This window comes from Hylaeus anthracinus, unplaced genomic scaffold, assembly GCF_026225885.1.
Source record: "Hylaeus anthracinus isolate JK02 unplaced genomic scaffold, UHH_iyHylAnth1.0_haploid 12001, whole genome shotgun sequence".
NCBI classification, from domain to species: Eukaryota; Metazoa; Arthropoda; class Insecta; order Hymenoptera; family Colletidae; genus Hylaeus; species Hylaeus anthracinus.
The window spans coordinates 10,385,892-10,399,798 of record NW_026534348.1 but is presented as its reverse complement, the minus strand read 5'-3'; the positions used below and the strand labels follow the sequence as shown (position 1 = coordinate 10,399,798).

Below are 13,907 nucleotides of genomic sequence, written 5' to 3'. Positions count from 1 at the left end.
TGTCGCTCTTGGGAATTTGTATTTTTATCTTTCGTTCCTTTGGAAAGAATACCATCTCGCGATACGAGTCACGTATGACTCCGCGTCACCCTCGAAAGCCCTTAAAGAATAAAAGGCGAGGTGAATTTTAAGCGTAGCACATGCGTTCTGTTTCTCCTGCCAGCGGGATTTCCCTCGTGATTAGCATAATCTAACGGGATAGAGAAGCGCGAAAGAGGTTCGGGAGGGCGGAGGCTTTACGCGAGCATTGTTATTATGTATTTAGCGTGTAACTCAAGTTGCCCGACTAGTTCGGAGACTATCCAACTTCGGAACGTGTGAAGGACTTAGCGGTTGGGGCCAACTTATGATAGAACTTCGCGAATACATCGGACTAGCGTGGGCATGTCCTATGTCTTACCTGTTTGGAAAGTTTGTTCCATTCTGTAGGAGTACAGGTGCACGCACGTACCCGTGGACGCGCCTGTATCGTGGAGTTTCGTATCAGCCTATGAATCCTGTGACATTGCTTCCTTGTTAATTTACCTAAGTATACAAAAGTAATGTTCGATAACACCCGAAGCAATAAATTAAACCAGGACTGGAGGACGTCGTGTTTAATTATTCTAATACAATTTTAAAGTAATTTTTGTTTTCTCTGATCAATTTGTTGGTAATACGTACGTTTTTTAGACTTTGTGCATTTGTGTTAATCTGTTATAATAAATTGTTTTCTTACAACGTCATTAACCAGTTACGTATTAAGTCGTTAAAACTTTGACCCTTTCTATGACTCTGTCAGACTCGCGGTCCGATCTCAAGCAAATCTCAAGAAATACAGCAGTGCCAATTATCTGTCAATCGCAGCATTCCTCGTAAGCGAACAATTTCTTTTCAGTTCGATCGTACCGTTAAAAGAAATAGAGATTTTTTGGAGCGATAAAGGCGGCTTGGCCTTTATGTTATTACCAATATTTCTACATCTGTCTCATTTCCTGCAGAGGGCTGAGCACGTAACTGGAACCACCTCGATAAATCTGTCACGAGCATGTGCATTTACCGTTGCCGGATATATTTATCCAGCGAATTTAGCTGCTTTACTTACCCATATGTTTCGGATACAATCGTCCACTCTTGCGTGCTGAATTTCTCGTGCTTTATCAAAGTTTCATACGGTCTAAAACGCCGGTCGCCAAACTTGAGGAGTATACGAGCTACTTCTGGTACACGAATCTCGTATTCTTGGCGAGCTACTTGTTGGACTTTCGTAATGTACGCTTTAAAATAGTTCTGTGAAAAGTAAGGAAATTTGTTCGAAATTCTCCAACCTTCATGGCAATGAAACACACGTACCTTCAACATTTAGTTTCACAATTATAAATATGTGCTCTCTTGGGATGCGTGATGGAGGGAAGATTAAAACTTGTGCGATTTTTCTTTACAAATAAATAATAAGTTTGCCTCGGAAATGCGCAGAATTAATTTTTATGTTTAAAATATTCAAAATATAGAACTACTTTCAAAATTTATACATTTCAAAGAATTCTGGAAAAAGAAATTCAGAATTCTTTGAGTTTCAGAATTTCAGACATTTAGAATTCAAAGAAAAATAAATGGCAGAACAATGAAAATTCTCAGCACAAATGAACCATTCTCTCTCGAGTTTCCCAGCCATTATCCGTCAAAGAGTAGCTCGCCTGCTCTTTTCTAACGATTCGGAGATGGCAGCCCCAACTGCGTCATAAATCACCGACTTCCCCTGGAACGGTTTCGCTGTACGAAATCGGTCATGAAAACGTCCCCGTCGACACGCCATCGAATACCAAGGTACACAAATGCCTGGCGAAGAACTCTGGAACGCGCCCGATGGGCATAATAACGAAATACGTATCTGGAGATCGCGAGTCGCGTACGAAGCGCCCGGGTTCCACTTTTATGAAAGCCATTATATTTTTATTCGCGGAGCTTCGCGCTCCCGACATCGCCAGGCCCGAGACATTATCTTAACAACCGGCGGTGGCGCTCGTTTTATTGCTGAATTTCGTTACACTCCGACCGCGGCCAACAACAGAAACGGTAGCGACGCCGGAGAACTCGCAAATCGGTGGAAGCGAGACGAAACGAGGGAAACTCGTGTGCTCTGCATAATTACTCGCGAGCCGCGGAGAACTTTCCACGGCCGAAGAAATGTTTCTCGAGCACCGGGCAATATATCTTAATCCATTTGTTGAACTGCGAGGAGGTGTGTCCTCGGGACGAAGGCTCGAGAGTCGTTCTGGTTAATCGAGAAAGAAAATAGTCGCGCGGTTAACGCGAACTTCTGGGCCGAAATGAAGCTCAGGAATTTATCTTACCGGCACGTATTTCTTCGCGAAAGTCAAATATTTGCGTGCGGTACACCCACGTTAAGCGTAATTCGTTTAAATTTACGGGAGCCTCGAGGACATCTAAGGAATGCTCCGGGTTGATTATCACTCGCGAGATATTGGCTGTTTTTGTGAGTAAAAACCCTCGGAGGCAGTCTGTAATTGGAAAAAAGGGTGGAATTTATGTAAAGGAATTGCAGGGGATAGAAAGTTCGCGAAATAGTGGTGGGCGTTGTTATTCATTTTCGGAATGATGGACGTTCACAGTAATGGACTCGATAGTTCTTAACCTTCTACGGGTCGTGTTTTTTTTTCTGCAAATAACTTGCAAGGGATTAGTTTGATATTTCAGGTTGATGGTGTTGTCAAACGCCATCGATATTGTTATTGGTTATCAGAGACATTATATAATTAAGACGTATACGCTATCTTGTGAAAAAATGAAACTAGAACGGTTTCCAACAGTAATGTATTCATGTTGGTCTCGCAGCGAAAGAAACTTCGAATTCGTTTAAAAATGATGCAACGAGACTGTTGTAGACACGTTCCCCTCATTCCCGGCACAGTAATTTCTCTCAACTCTGACTTCTCTCTCTGTAATAACTCGAATTGCTTAAATCAATCGACGGAACTGGCGTGTTTCTCCACAAGACCAGAAGTTGGTAACAATTCGAAGACACGGCGAATGCTCCAATAAATCGTTCTCGATTCTCGGCAAACGCACACGCAACGTACATACGGTTTGTCGATAGTTCCAACCACGAGGAATCTTGTAAACGCTCACATACTTTATTATCTATAATAATGCACATATACTTAACAGTTGTACGGGCGCGCAACCGGTATGGCGAGTCTGACGACGTCTCCAGTCTTCTAGGGGTCTAACCGTTAACGAGATTAATCCGTCCAAACACGAAGCCAGATATGAAGGCAGTAAACACGGAAGACTTGAGAATTTCCGCCACTGAAACAGGAGTAATAAAACGGTATCTGGGGACTAGTCTCTCCTCTCCTGTCTTTACTTTTGGCCAGGTTTAATACTGTTTACGTCCCGACCGCGGGAGTACGTTTCCTTTTGATGAAACGTGCCCCGAAATTATTAATAACCAGGGCGGTTTCGCTTGTTAAGGGATAATAAATCAGGGAGTCGCGATTGAGTATCGTTCTAATTGGACGTTCTCGGGGATATTGTCTCCTCGTAAACGAAAGATGTTAAAAGTGGCTAAAACTAGACGGAGGAGGGGAGCTGAGGGGATATTTTCAGCGCCTTTCTTATCTGGGAGGTTAATTTATGGAGTTTCTCAGGTTTTCGAGAGGCATCGCAAATCGTGCGTCACAGAAAAGGACGAGTTCGACGGAAAGTTTTCAATTACATCAGAGTCAGATCATATTAAACGTATCTTCGAAGATTCTTGCAGGCACTCGTGCCCGGATCCAACCGCGATCTTCTCGATTTACCCTCTCCTTTCGTTCCTCTAACTCGATCCGAAGCGAGTTCGGAGGGTAAACTTATAAACTATGAAAGTTACTTTCCTATTCAATGAATTGACCGTACCTTCTCGGGCGTACGTGCCTCGAAACCATTTCATCCCCCTCCCTCGTCTTACTCTTCCAAGCTGAGTTCCCTCTCTCGTTTTTATTATCCACTGTCGCGCGCTCGGGAAAGAATACAATGTTGTCGGCCGGCCGGAAAATTACAAGACTTCTGCTGGCTGCGAGCAGAGCCTTTCTTGGGGGGCCTTTGAAATGGGTCACCCGGTGGTTTTTAACACACCTACATCGCGTTATTCGCGTATCAAAGCTGTGATTTATTATGCTTTTGACGAATTGGTTGATGGTTGACTGGAAGATGATGTTATCGGATGATAGATTTTGAGAAATTGGGGGTGAAGAGTTGTGGGATTGAAAATTAACGCTTCTCGGCTGATCTGAGTTTTGTGTTACGAGTAGTTAGTTTTAATTACAGAAGTATATTAATTATTAATTGACTCTTAACTCTCATACAACAATCTGTTTGCCTTTGGCCTCATTTCCGAACCTACATACATTCTTATATTTCTTTTTTTTTTTTTTTTTTGTGAACGTTTAATAAAAAGCGCTAAGAATCCATGATTTCAAAATATGATCATATATAAACACCTGTATCAGATCCGAAACAATTTATTTTTGTCTTTTATTAATTAATTCGGATAGAAGCGACAGTGACACTCGTGTAAAACGATTACCGGTTTGATCGAGTTTCTTCAAGTTGCCACTTGCGATTTAGAGACGATAATAGTCCCCTCAGCGTCAAAGACCATAACTCCGTATCTAAGTCCTAATCCGTTACGGAACAAGTTCGAGGTTGTAGACATCGACTGAAATAATTACTGGTTCATTGATAACAGTTTCCATGCTCCCGTGTCATCGTCGATATTGTGCCACGAAACTGGGTTTGTCGTTATCAGAATTTGTGTAACTCGAAGATCTTCGCTTGACTTGGAAACTCCTGGCGTCTTGTATATCTCGTTCCGTGATTACCCAACGGTAATTACACTTATCTAATTATTCCACGGCGCTGTATTCACCTTGTCGTTGTGTTTCAACTATTAATCGGCTCTATTTACGAGAAAATACCATGTGTAAGCATAAATACCTGTAGTCACGTTCAGTGCGGCATTTCAGCGATTAGTTGCACAAGACAATTTCGATTATATTTCATCTTTTTAACCGACTTCGAAAAAGGAGGAGGTTACTCAATATATATACATAGCTTGACCAATCGGGATGAAACCTATTGCATCTTGTAGAGCATGTTCCCCGATTGGTCCTGTTACTTCGACATTTTGAGATTTTTCATTTTTTACCCGTTTCTTTGTAACATCTTTAATTTCCATTTTTGATAGGGTAAAAAATTGTTGCAAGTTATGTGGTGGTAACGTTTTCCTAATACTTGTATTTCTTTCTTGTTGCAGAAGTCGAGAGGAGTGCAGGCGCTGCACCGGGGGCGGCGGGTGCAACTGCAGGGGGCTCTCGGGGGTTGGCACCTTCCCCTGCCCCCTCAACACCCTCGACCCCCGTTACGACCAGTAGCCCCTCGGTCTCAACCTCCTTGCCCTCGACGTCACCTTCACCTTCTTCGTCACCTTCCGCTCTCGTTGCGGGCTTTGACAAATCGGTGCTACAGGTAAGTCCTCTTCCTACTATCAGCATCTTAACGAAATAAATTAGAGAAGTCGATTAATGAATTAGGGCCTAATTTACGTACACTTGTCTTAAAGGAAGGCGCCGCGAGCAAAACTAGTTAGCCAGTAGTTATTCAAAAATAATTTTCAAACTAGCTACTTTATGTAGTTTTTGCCGCTGAATTCAATGGTGTAAACAAAGGAATGTTCTAACAATTTTTTTGGATTTTTCAAAGTTTCCAAATTTTCTCTCAATACCTACTGCTAGCTAGTTTTGGTCGCGGCGCCCTCCCTTAAGCGTTTGTTACTTAAGAGCAACTAATCTAATCTAATTTATTCTAATCCTCCCATAAGAGTTACATATTCCCAATTTCCATTTACAATCTCATTACGAAATATGAGCAACTAATCTAGTTTCAATGTTCATATATAAAAAGAAAAGCTACGCTACGAAAAGCTATGCTACGAAAATTTCGATAACTCGAACTTACACTTAAAGGAAATTCTCTGGAAAATTGTAAAGTTTAAAAATATAAAGTGGCCAATCGATAAGACTCATGGCTTCGAGAGCATCCAAGGAATGCCAATGACACGGTGTGTTTGTGCTCCGTGTACAAGGGTTCCAAAAATTTTCGACGGGTTTCCAACATTTTCCACAGTAAACCGATAACCACCTAAATCGCTCGAAGCAACAGGCTGTACCGCGGAACAAAAGGGGTCGCAGGCCGGTCCTACGGGGTCGAAACGATAACGTCCAAAGAATAATGATTGTCATTAAGCCGCCCCGAAGCGAAAATTCGACGTCGAATCCAACATGCATGAGGCACGGCACAAAAGTTTGTCGTCTTCTGGCGTCGAGAACGACAACGAACTGGGACGAGCGTGGTTCAGAGGGTGGAGGTAACAGCAATGGCGGTAGGGTTAGTTACGATAGTGCGGTACCTGGTCTGCCCTCGGGTGCCTTGGCTAATTAAAGCTCATAAATTAAGCGGTCGTGGAAAGAGACTGACGAGAATATGGCAACCTGGTAACGGACCGGGGGTGCACCCAAGGCTCGTGCAAAACGCGCGCAAGGACATCTGAAGACGGACGAGAAATTGCGTCAGGTGGTGTTTCATATGTTGAAAGGATAATGCTTGAATATGGCCCCCGCTTAATCAACGAGAAAGAAAAATTAGTTTATAATATGCCTCCTAACGCTTTTTCGACTGGACGTTAATTCTACGTAAAAGAAATTATTTTAGATTTCGAGCATTTTTTTGGTAGAGTCATAGATGAATACTATCTTAATAGTAAGATATCAATTCAAAGGTTAATTTTAATAAGCATAGTTCTTGTCTCGGTGATTCCAGTTTTTCTACAGTCTTTTTTTTTTTAAATTATTTATAATTGCGTTTAGGTCCAGTAATATTCTTTGATAGGGCCATCGATGAGTGCTATCTTAATAATGGTATATCAAGTCAAAGATTTTATTAAGCATAGTCCTTCCCTCGACGACTCCATTCTTCCTAATTATTCATAATGAATTTAATCTCTCTTCCCCATCTCTTCCCCAAATGAAATTCCTCCTCCTCTCTCGTCCAGGCACCAGGCTCCATTGAAACCCAACAATGTAGTCCACGAGCAAGGTCCAAACGTGATTTAGAATCGAACGTAGCTTTCTTTGCGCGTTCCAGGAGCTGCTGGAAGTTTCGTTACGTGGTACCCGTAGCTCGCCGTGGCCATTTAAATTCACACGCCGTGGCATCGAGCAATCTGCGTCTGGAAATAAGGGGTAACGCGCGTTCTATGCTTGCCAAAGTAGGAGGGACGGTCTAACTAGATTGCCAGCTTGTCGCTGAAATTAATTCCCCTTCGATATTCGGTGCTCGGACATCGATTGAATCTCGCTCGGCCGAAAAACGCCGAATCGTGTAAACAAGACAAGTGTTTCAAATAGCTATAAAAATCTTTGAGGAAAGAATAGATTTGTCTTTCCCTAACGTTGATGTCTCTCGTAGTTTAGTAGATATTATACTTTTTAATAATGAACGCAATATAAATTAAATTCTAACTGTATATAGGAGCTCGGAAGAAATGGCAAAAATATTTTTCCAGAATTTAATTTCCATGTTTCTTTCTATTCTACTCAAATTCGAACGTTGAACAGTGCATCGAGAGGAAGTGTTTTAAGTAGCTATAAAGATTTTTGAGGAAAGAATATATTTGTATTTCCATAACGTTGACGAAGCTTGCACTTCTCTTCTTGAAATTATATTCTAATTACATCAGGTCATGCCATAAGTTCGTGCTGAGAACTGTGTCAGTATTTAATAAAAACACTACAGAAATTTTCTAGTGACGGTATAATGACTATGTCGGAAAGATGAGAAAATATTGTAACATGAGAGAGATTATCTTTTTTTGATAACACTTAACAGTATGTTTCACGTATTAATTCGAGTAGCAGAAGTATAAGTGGCATGATCTTTTCGGACGACCTAAAACATAGAAGCTCACAAGGAATGACAAAAATATTTGTCCAGATGTTTAATACCACCACAAATAATTCCTACATTTCTTCCTAACCCAAACGTTGAACAGTGTAGACGTCCTTGTCTCCCTTAACATCCACAAGGGGGCATCCGGAAAACGTCGGAAAGTCATGGAATCCGCTATGTAAATTTCCTTTCGAGTTTCCGCGGTTTCGAGTATGGCTCCGTTCGTTTCCGCAGCCTCAGCAGCACTTGTTTATTGCGACAAAGACTTCCCTCCGCGACGTTTCGCAGATCGACTTATCTGGTCGGTCGCGCGGCCCACCGAGATATCGCGACGTTGGGAAATTCGCGAAGAAGCGTAAGCCTGGCAGAATATTCTGCCACGGTCGGCACGAGTTCGGTTATCAGGGACAGGAATTAGATTTGTGTGACGGCGGTGGACAGCGCAGAAACGACGCAGGGTTGAGCCGAGAGCTGTTCATGCAGCCGTATAACTCGGTCAATTTTATCAAGTTACCTATCCCGTTTCTCTGCCTTCGCGCCATCCTGATCTTCATTCATCCCCGTACCCGAACCGAAATATTCTTACTCGTGGAAGGGAAACTCTGGCCGAAGGGTAGCCGAAATTGAACGCGCAGACTGATTCGACATGATCTTCGGCTCTAAATCTGTAACTTTTTTTATGGCAGTCTGCTCCAGACTTCGAAATACACCCTTCGACCAAGTTTCCCCCAACCTTTTCCACGTGTTGGGGGTGGATTGATGAGATCAAGATGTTTTATCTTAATTGAGGAGCCGTGATACGTTTGCACAGGATTTCAGCTGGTAATTAATTTGTTTTAGGGGAAGTGGTTTAACACGTAGGGGTCTCAAAGATCGTTCTGCAGTTTCTGTTATTATTTTGACAAAATTGATTCGAAATTGGAAGAGAAAGATAAAATGTGTCCTTGTGCAAAATTAAATTCAAATCGTACTGAAACATCTCGCTAAACTAACTTCGTGTACCAAGTCTAAAAAATAATCTTTCAATTTATCTAAAAATTGGTTTGTGTTGAAAATGGCACCGTGAGCACGAAGGGATTAAATATATATATATATTTATTTATTTATACATATATTTTGTCCCGTTACATTAGGGTCACCATTTAGAATTTCTATATTCTGAGTTCAGATTTGGAATCAGTGACTCCGATAACTCCTGTATACTAAGTTTTATCCAAATTGAATCAATTTTTTTATTTTGGTTCGCCATATTGGATCCGCCATTTTGAATATCTAAATTTTGAGTTCAGATTTGGAATCAGCGACCTCAAAAACCCCTGTATACCACGTTTCATTAAAATTCAGTCATTTTTCGCATTTTGTGTCGTTATTTTGTATCCGTCATTTTGAATTTTTGAATTTTGACCTCAGATTTGGAATCGTGTAACTTGGCGTGGAATCGTCCGATTCGATTCTACCAAAATTCAAATTGAAGAACGGAATTTGAATTATCTAATAGATTGTTATGATCATTGTTAGATATCCTTAAACATTTGTTTTATTTATTGCTGTACTGGCCAGAAATATAATCCTGGTGTAGTAATTGCATCCTGGTAGTTAACTTGCGGTTTCATGCAAGTAAATATTAGATAGCACTTTCGAGCAGAGGTATCGTTTTCATTTACCTTATTTTCACCGCAATTTCTTCGGTATTGTTTCCTTCTCGGGATTTCCTTGACGGGAGACCTTTGTGCGACGAACCGTTTTATCAAGCCCTTTTAACTCTTTGAGCGTGGTATATTGTTCCTGCTTGCTGAGGGCACTTTCAGCGTGATACGTCGCTCAGCATTTACATGTTTAAAACCGGTGGCCCCCTCGTCTCTTAACATATTGGATGGGAATGTCCTCACTTTCACGGTTTTCCGCTACATATTGCGTAACACAGGCAAACCTCAACAAGCGTGAATTACACGCGCCAAATTGTATTTGACATTTCGAGGGAATTATCTTTTGTATTTTTTAGGAAACTCTTTCATGTTTTCTTCTATGTTATTTTTAATTTCTCACTGTCAATGTATTTCCTTTATTCTCGTCGAATAACATGCGCAAGGCTCGCGAGGTAACATTTTTGTAAAATATTCAACACGTGTTGTTGTTGGTTTTTTTTCTTTTTTTTTTCTTTTTTTTTTAGCAGAGAAGATTCGTAATTAGGGGGAGTGGTAAAGTAAGTCAGGAATAACTAAAATTAGAAGATATTTCACTAATTATTCATAATCAAAGCTAAAATCCTCTTCAAATTTTACTCAGACTAGGTGTATAATAATAATTAATTAAATACAGAAGACTGAGGGTAAATAATTTCCTTGTACAGTCATACTTGAACTACTTTTATAAAACTACTATGCCTCAGAAAAATCGATTTTGAGTTAAATATATTTATTTTATTTTATTCCCAATGTATATATATATATATATTTTATTCCCAGAGTATGAACAATTCCGATCCCGAAATAAAACGATATCCATTATAGTTTGCAGAGTTGCTATACATGTATGTATATGCTTCTGCTTCAGTTTTACTCAGCGTGATACCTATAGATTCCTATTTCAAGGCTCGTGTCTTATGCGCATTTGATCCTTGCACGAGCAATTTGACTTGAGTGGCGTAACCCAGATAAAAGTTCGTAATTATCTTCCTCGGGTAACTTTTATTGTCATCTAGTCTATTGTGCCGATCCGACGGGTACGCTTTTCCTATTTGCCGAGTCAACAGCCAGACTCCAGCGAGTCCGACGTCATAACAGCTATCTCCCTCCTTCCATTTCCGGCTATGCTATCTCGCTGACAAGTATTGTGCTGTTTGCATAAAGCGATGAGAGGCTTCGAGGTAACGAGACTTGAGCAGGAATCGAGTTGCCAATGAAATTCTATTTCGCTTAGTCTCGGACCGCGTTTTATTTACGCGCTACCTGTAGAATTGATCGAATCATCCGTCCGCGCGGCAACGTTTCGCGAATGAACGTTTTTAATGTGCCCTTTCATTTTTTTTAATGGCTCGATTCAACTCTCGTACGCCACGTTATATTTTTAGATACGTTATAATTCATTTTCCTCGGGGACTTGGGGAAATGGATGATACTTGTGATATTTTTTGAGAGAAGAAATGATATATTATTTTAATTTGTAAGTTAGTTTACGTAGTTATCCGAATCTGGAGAAGGTGTGTAAATTTGTATATAATAAACGACATGCTGTGTACGATGTTACGAGCTAAAACATATACTGTGTTTACGTCTGAATCAGAAATGAGCAATCCAAAATGATTTTTAATATATAAAGTTGTCGTCATGCTTTGAAATACTTTTCAATCGTCATTTGTTATTTGAAAATAACTTTGACAATTTGAATCCTGGTGTATTTTAAATTCCGTTTCTATGCTCCGACACAAATATTTCATCCATATGTCAACAGCATGATACAGAAACACTAACACTTTCCACAGAGACCAATATTTTCGTACGAAAATTGGCAAAAATATCGTTCAAGCTATGCACTTTTAATAAGCACAAGCATATTAAAATAAGCATTCCTGCCAGGCATTCGGTATCTTCAGAAAAAATTACCAAATGCCAGCATTTTTGTCCAGCTCGCGCGGCGGCGGTTCCCCCTTAAGCCAGAACAATTTATTCGCGTTCCATTCTCGCTGGTGAGGTTTTTTTAAACGACATTTCTCGACGCTCACGTGTGGAGCCGGGTACAACGTATGTTGTTTACTTTCGCAGCAGAAACTCGTCTGTTCTGTCTAAATCGAGCGTCACGTTTCGAGAGTGTACCCACCTCCGTTCTCTGTATTACGTGCCAAACCCTCCCCGTCCCCCGTGTCGCCCCCGCACGGGAACTATTTTGTACTCCATTTTCCTTTGAGCCGGTCATGGTTGGTATCCAGCTTATTAGATTCTTCTTCCATGCCCTGGCACCGAAATGTTTTTCTATCCAGCGTCCAAGGCGCCCAGAACCCACGCTTGGGCGACACGTTCGGTCTACCGTTGCGTTTTAACAGATCTCGAAAAACGAGGAGGTTACTCAATTCGACATGTATATTTTTCTTCTTCGTACTGTTTAATCCACGACTAGCCTTAGTTTGTATCGGAATATTCTAAAGAATTGCGACGATGAATTGTTCGATACTCGAATGCTTTGGAAGTTAGTCACTATGTTGTGTTCTCTCTACCTATATTTCACTCTTAAATTTCTAACAGCAATGACAAGAATAATGAATTTTCTTTCTATTCCATTAAAATGCGAGGAATTTAGATCCTCGGAATTTATTTCAAATTTGCAGTAATTTTCTTAGGATTTTAAATGAATTAATGACTCTTCGTTTTACATATGAAAAGTGTAAAATTGATTAAATCCTCTTAAATTTCTAACAGCACTGACAAGAATAATCAATTTTCTCCCTGTTCCATCAAGATGTGAGGAATTAGAAATCACTCTAGATTTTAAATGAATTAATCAATGACTTCTTCGTTTTACATATGAGACAAAGTCTAAAATAGATTAAATCCTCTTGTGGAACGCTTTACGTTTTCGATTGAGTCGAACAACCAGGGAACTGTTTTCTGCTCCCGTCTTATCAGAGCCGATAAAACAACGAAGGCAGCTGGGGGTAGTTCGCGATGCTGAATGGTCGAAGAATTTTGCAGTTGAGCTTTTGTGCGAAGTACGCGTGGAATGCGAAACCTTTTCTGAGCCTTGATAGGAAAGGACATGAAACGACGGTCGTATGGAAAAGTAACTTTGAACGATTTTACCCCGGGAATTTAATATCGAACGCGTCACTGTTATTCCTGGCTCTGTATAATCCTCGCGGTTCCGAGATTGGTCTTTTAATGCTCACCACGGTTTGGTGATCATCGGGAAGCGTTTACCCCGTGATTGTGCAGCTTCCGTTGCATCGATTCTCTGGGAAACTATTACACTTCTGGATTATTTCCGGGAGGAATTCACTCGATTCGAGGGTCACCGTTAAAACGAATCGCCCATCAATCTTTCATCGTCGGCCGAACCGTACTGATTCGGGGTGCAGCTGCGTTTATATTTGAAATTAAGCAGCTCGTTTATTTTTAGAGACGAGATGGATCGAGTAGAGGAGCCGCGATATAGGTCAGATCGAGCCCTGGTTACCGTTTGATCCGCGATATTTTTAATTAAATCACCAGGGTTCCGTGTCCTGGAGGGCACTTGTCTTTCATTCACTCCTGTTCACGTTCGAGAAGAATTATCGAAAATTCGCTGCTTGAAAAATCGCTGCTCTGAAAGGATGTATCGCGTTCGACTTTACGAGAGGGAAATTCGCATTCGAAACAACTTCTAGTGAACCAGTTCTTCCTGTAAAAGAAGTTTTTTCAGAATTTTTACGGGCCAAAGAGAATCCCTGTATAAAGCTTCTTTCACAAATTACTCACTATATTTAAAAACAAAAAAGTCAGTCTTAAACCGAACCATGTCGAACCACCACTTCAAAATGTACCTGGGAAACCACCCTCGTTAACGTATTTAAACGTATTTAACGTATTTAACGTATTATAACGTATTTAACGTATTTATTCTCCATCCCCACGGCCATCCAGCCCGTTGCAGAATATTATGGAATTTTACAGGGCTCTAAATTCCGCGTGACAGACATGTAACGGCGATCGTGATCGTTCCCCGTCCATATTTCGGCGGGTCAGATATCAAACTTACCGTGGCGTGAAAAGTCTCGTGGCATATATGCGAGAGGACACCACGCAGGGAATATTTTCTTGCCCGAATATATTCTTCCACCCTCCTTCGCGGCCGTGCTCCCCCGGGACCCTGGGGTCGTCTAGGTCTTTCATTTTCATCGAGCTCTCTCTCTCTCTCTCTCTCTCTCTCTCTCTCTCTCTCTCTCTCTC

General features: G+C 41.0%; 1 protein-coding gene across 9 annotated transcripts in view; it reads left to right on the top strand.

Annotated features, from left to right (window-relative positions):
- LOC128891333 (dystrophin, isoforms A/C/F/G/H-like) overlaps positions 1 to 13,907 on the top strand; it is a 567,969-nt gene that overhangs the window by 110,312 nt on the left and 443,750 nt on the right. For all 9 annotated transcript variants that reach the window (XM_054150727.1, XM_054150734.1, XM_054150735.1 and 6 more), the window contains one exon: positions 5,300 to 5,511. In XM_054150727.1, coding sequence (XP_054006702.1) covers positions 5,300 to 5,511 — 212 coding nt within the window. The remainder of the gene's footprint in view (positions 1 to 5,299; positions 5,512 to 13,907) is intronic.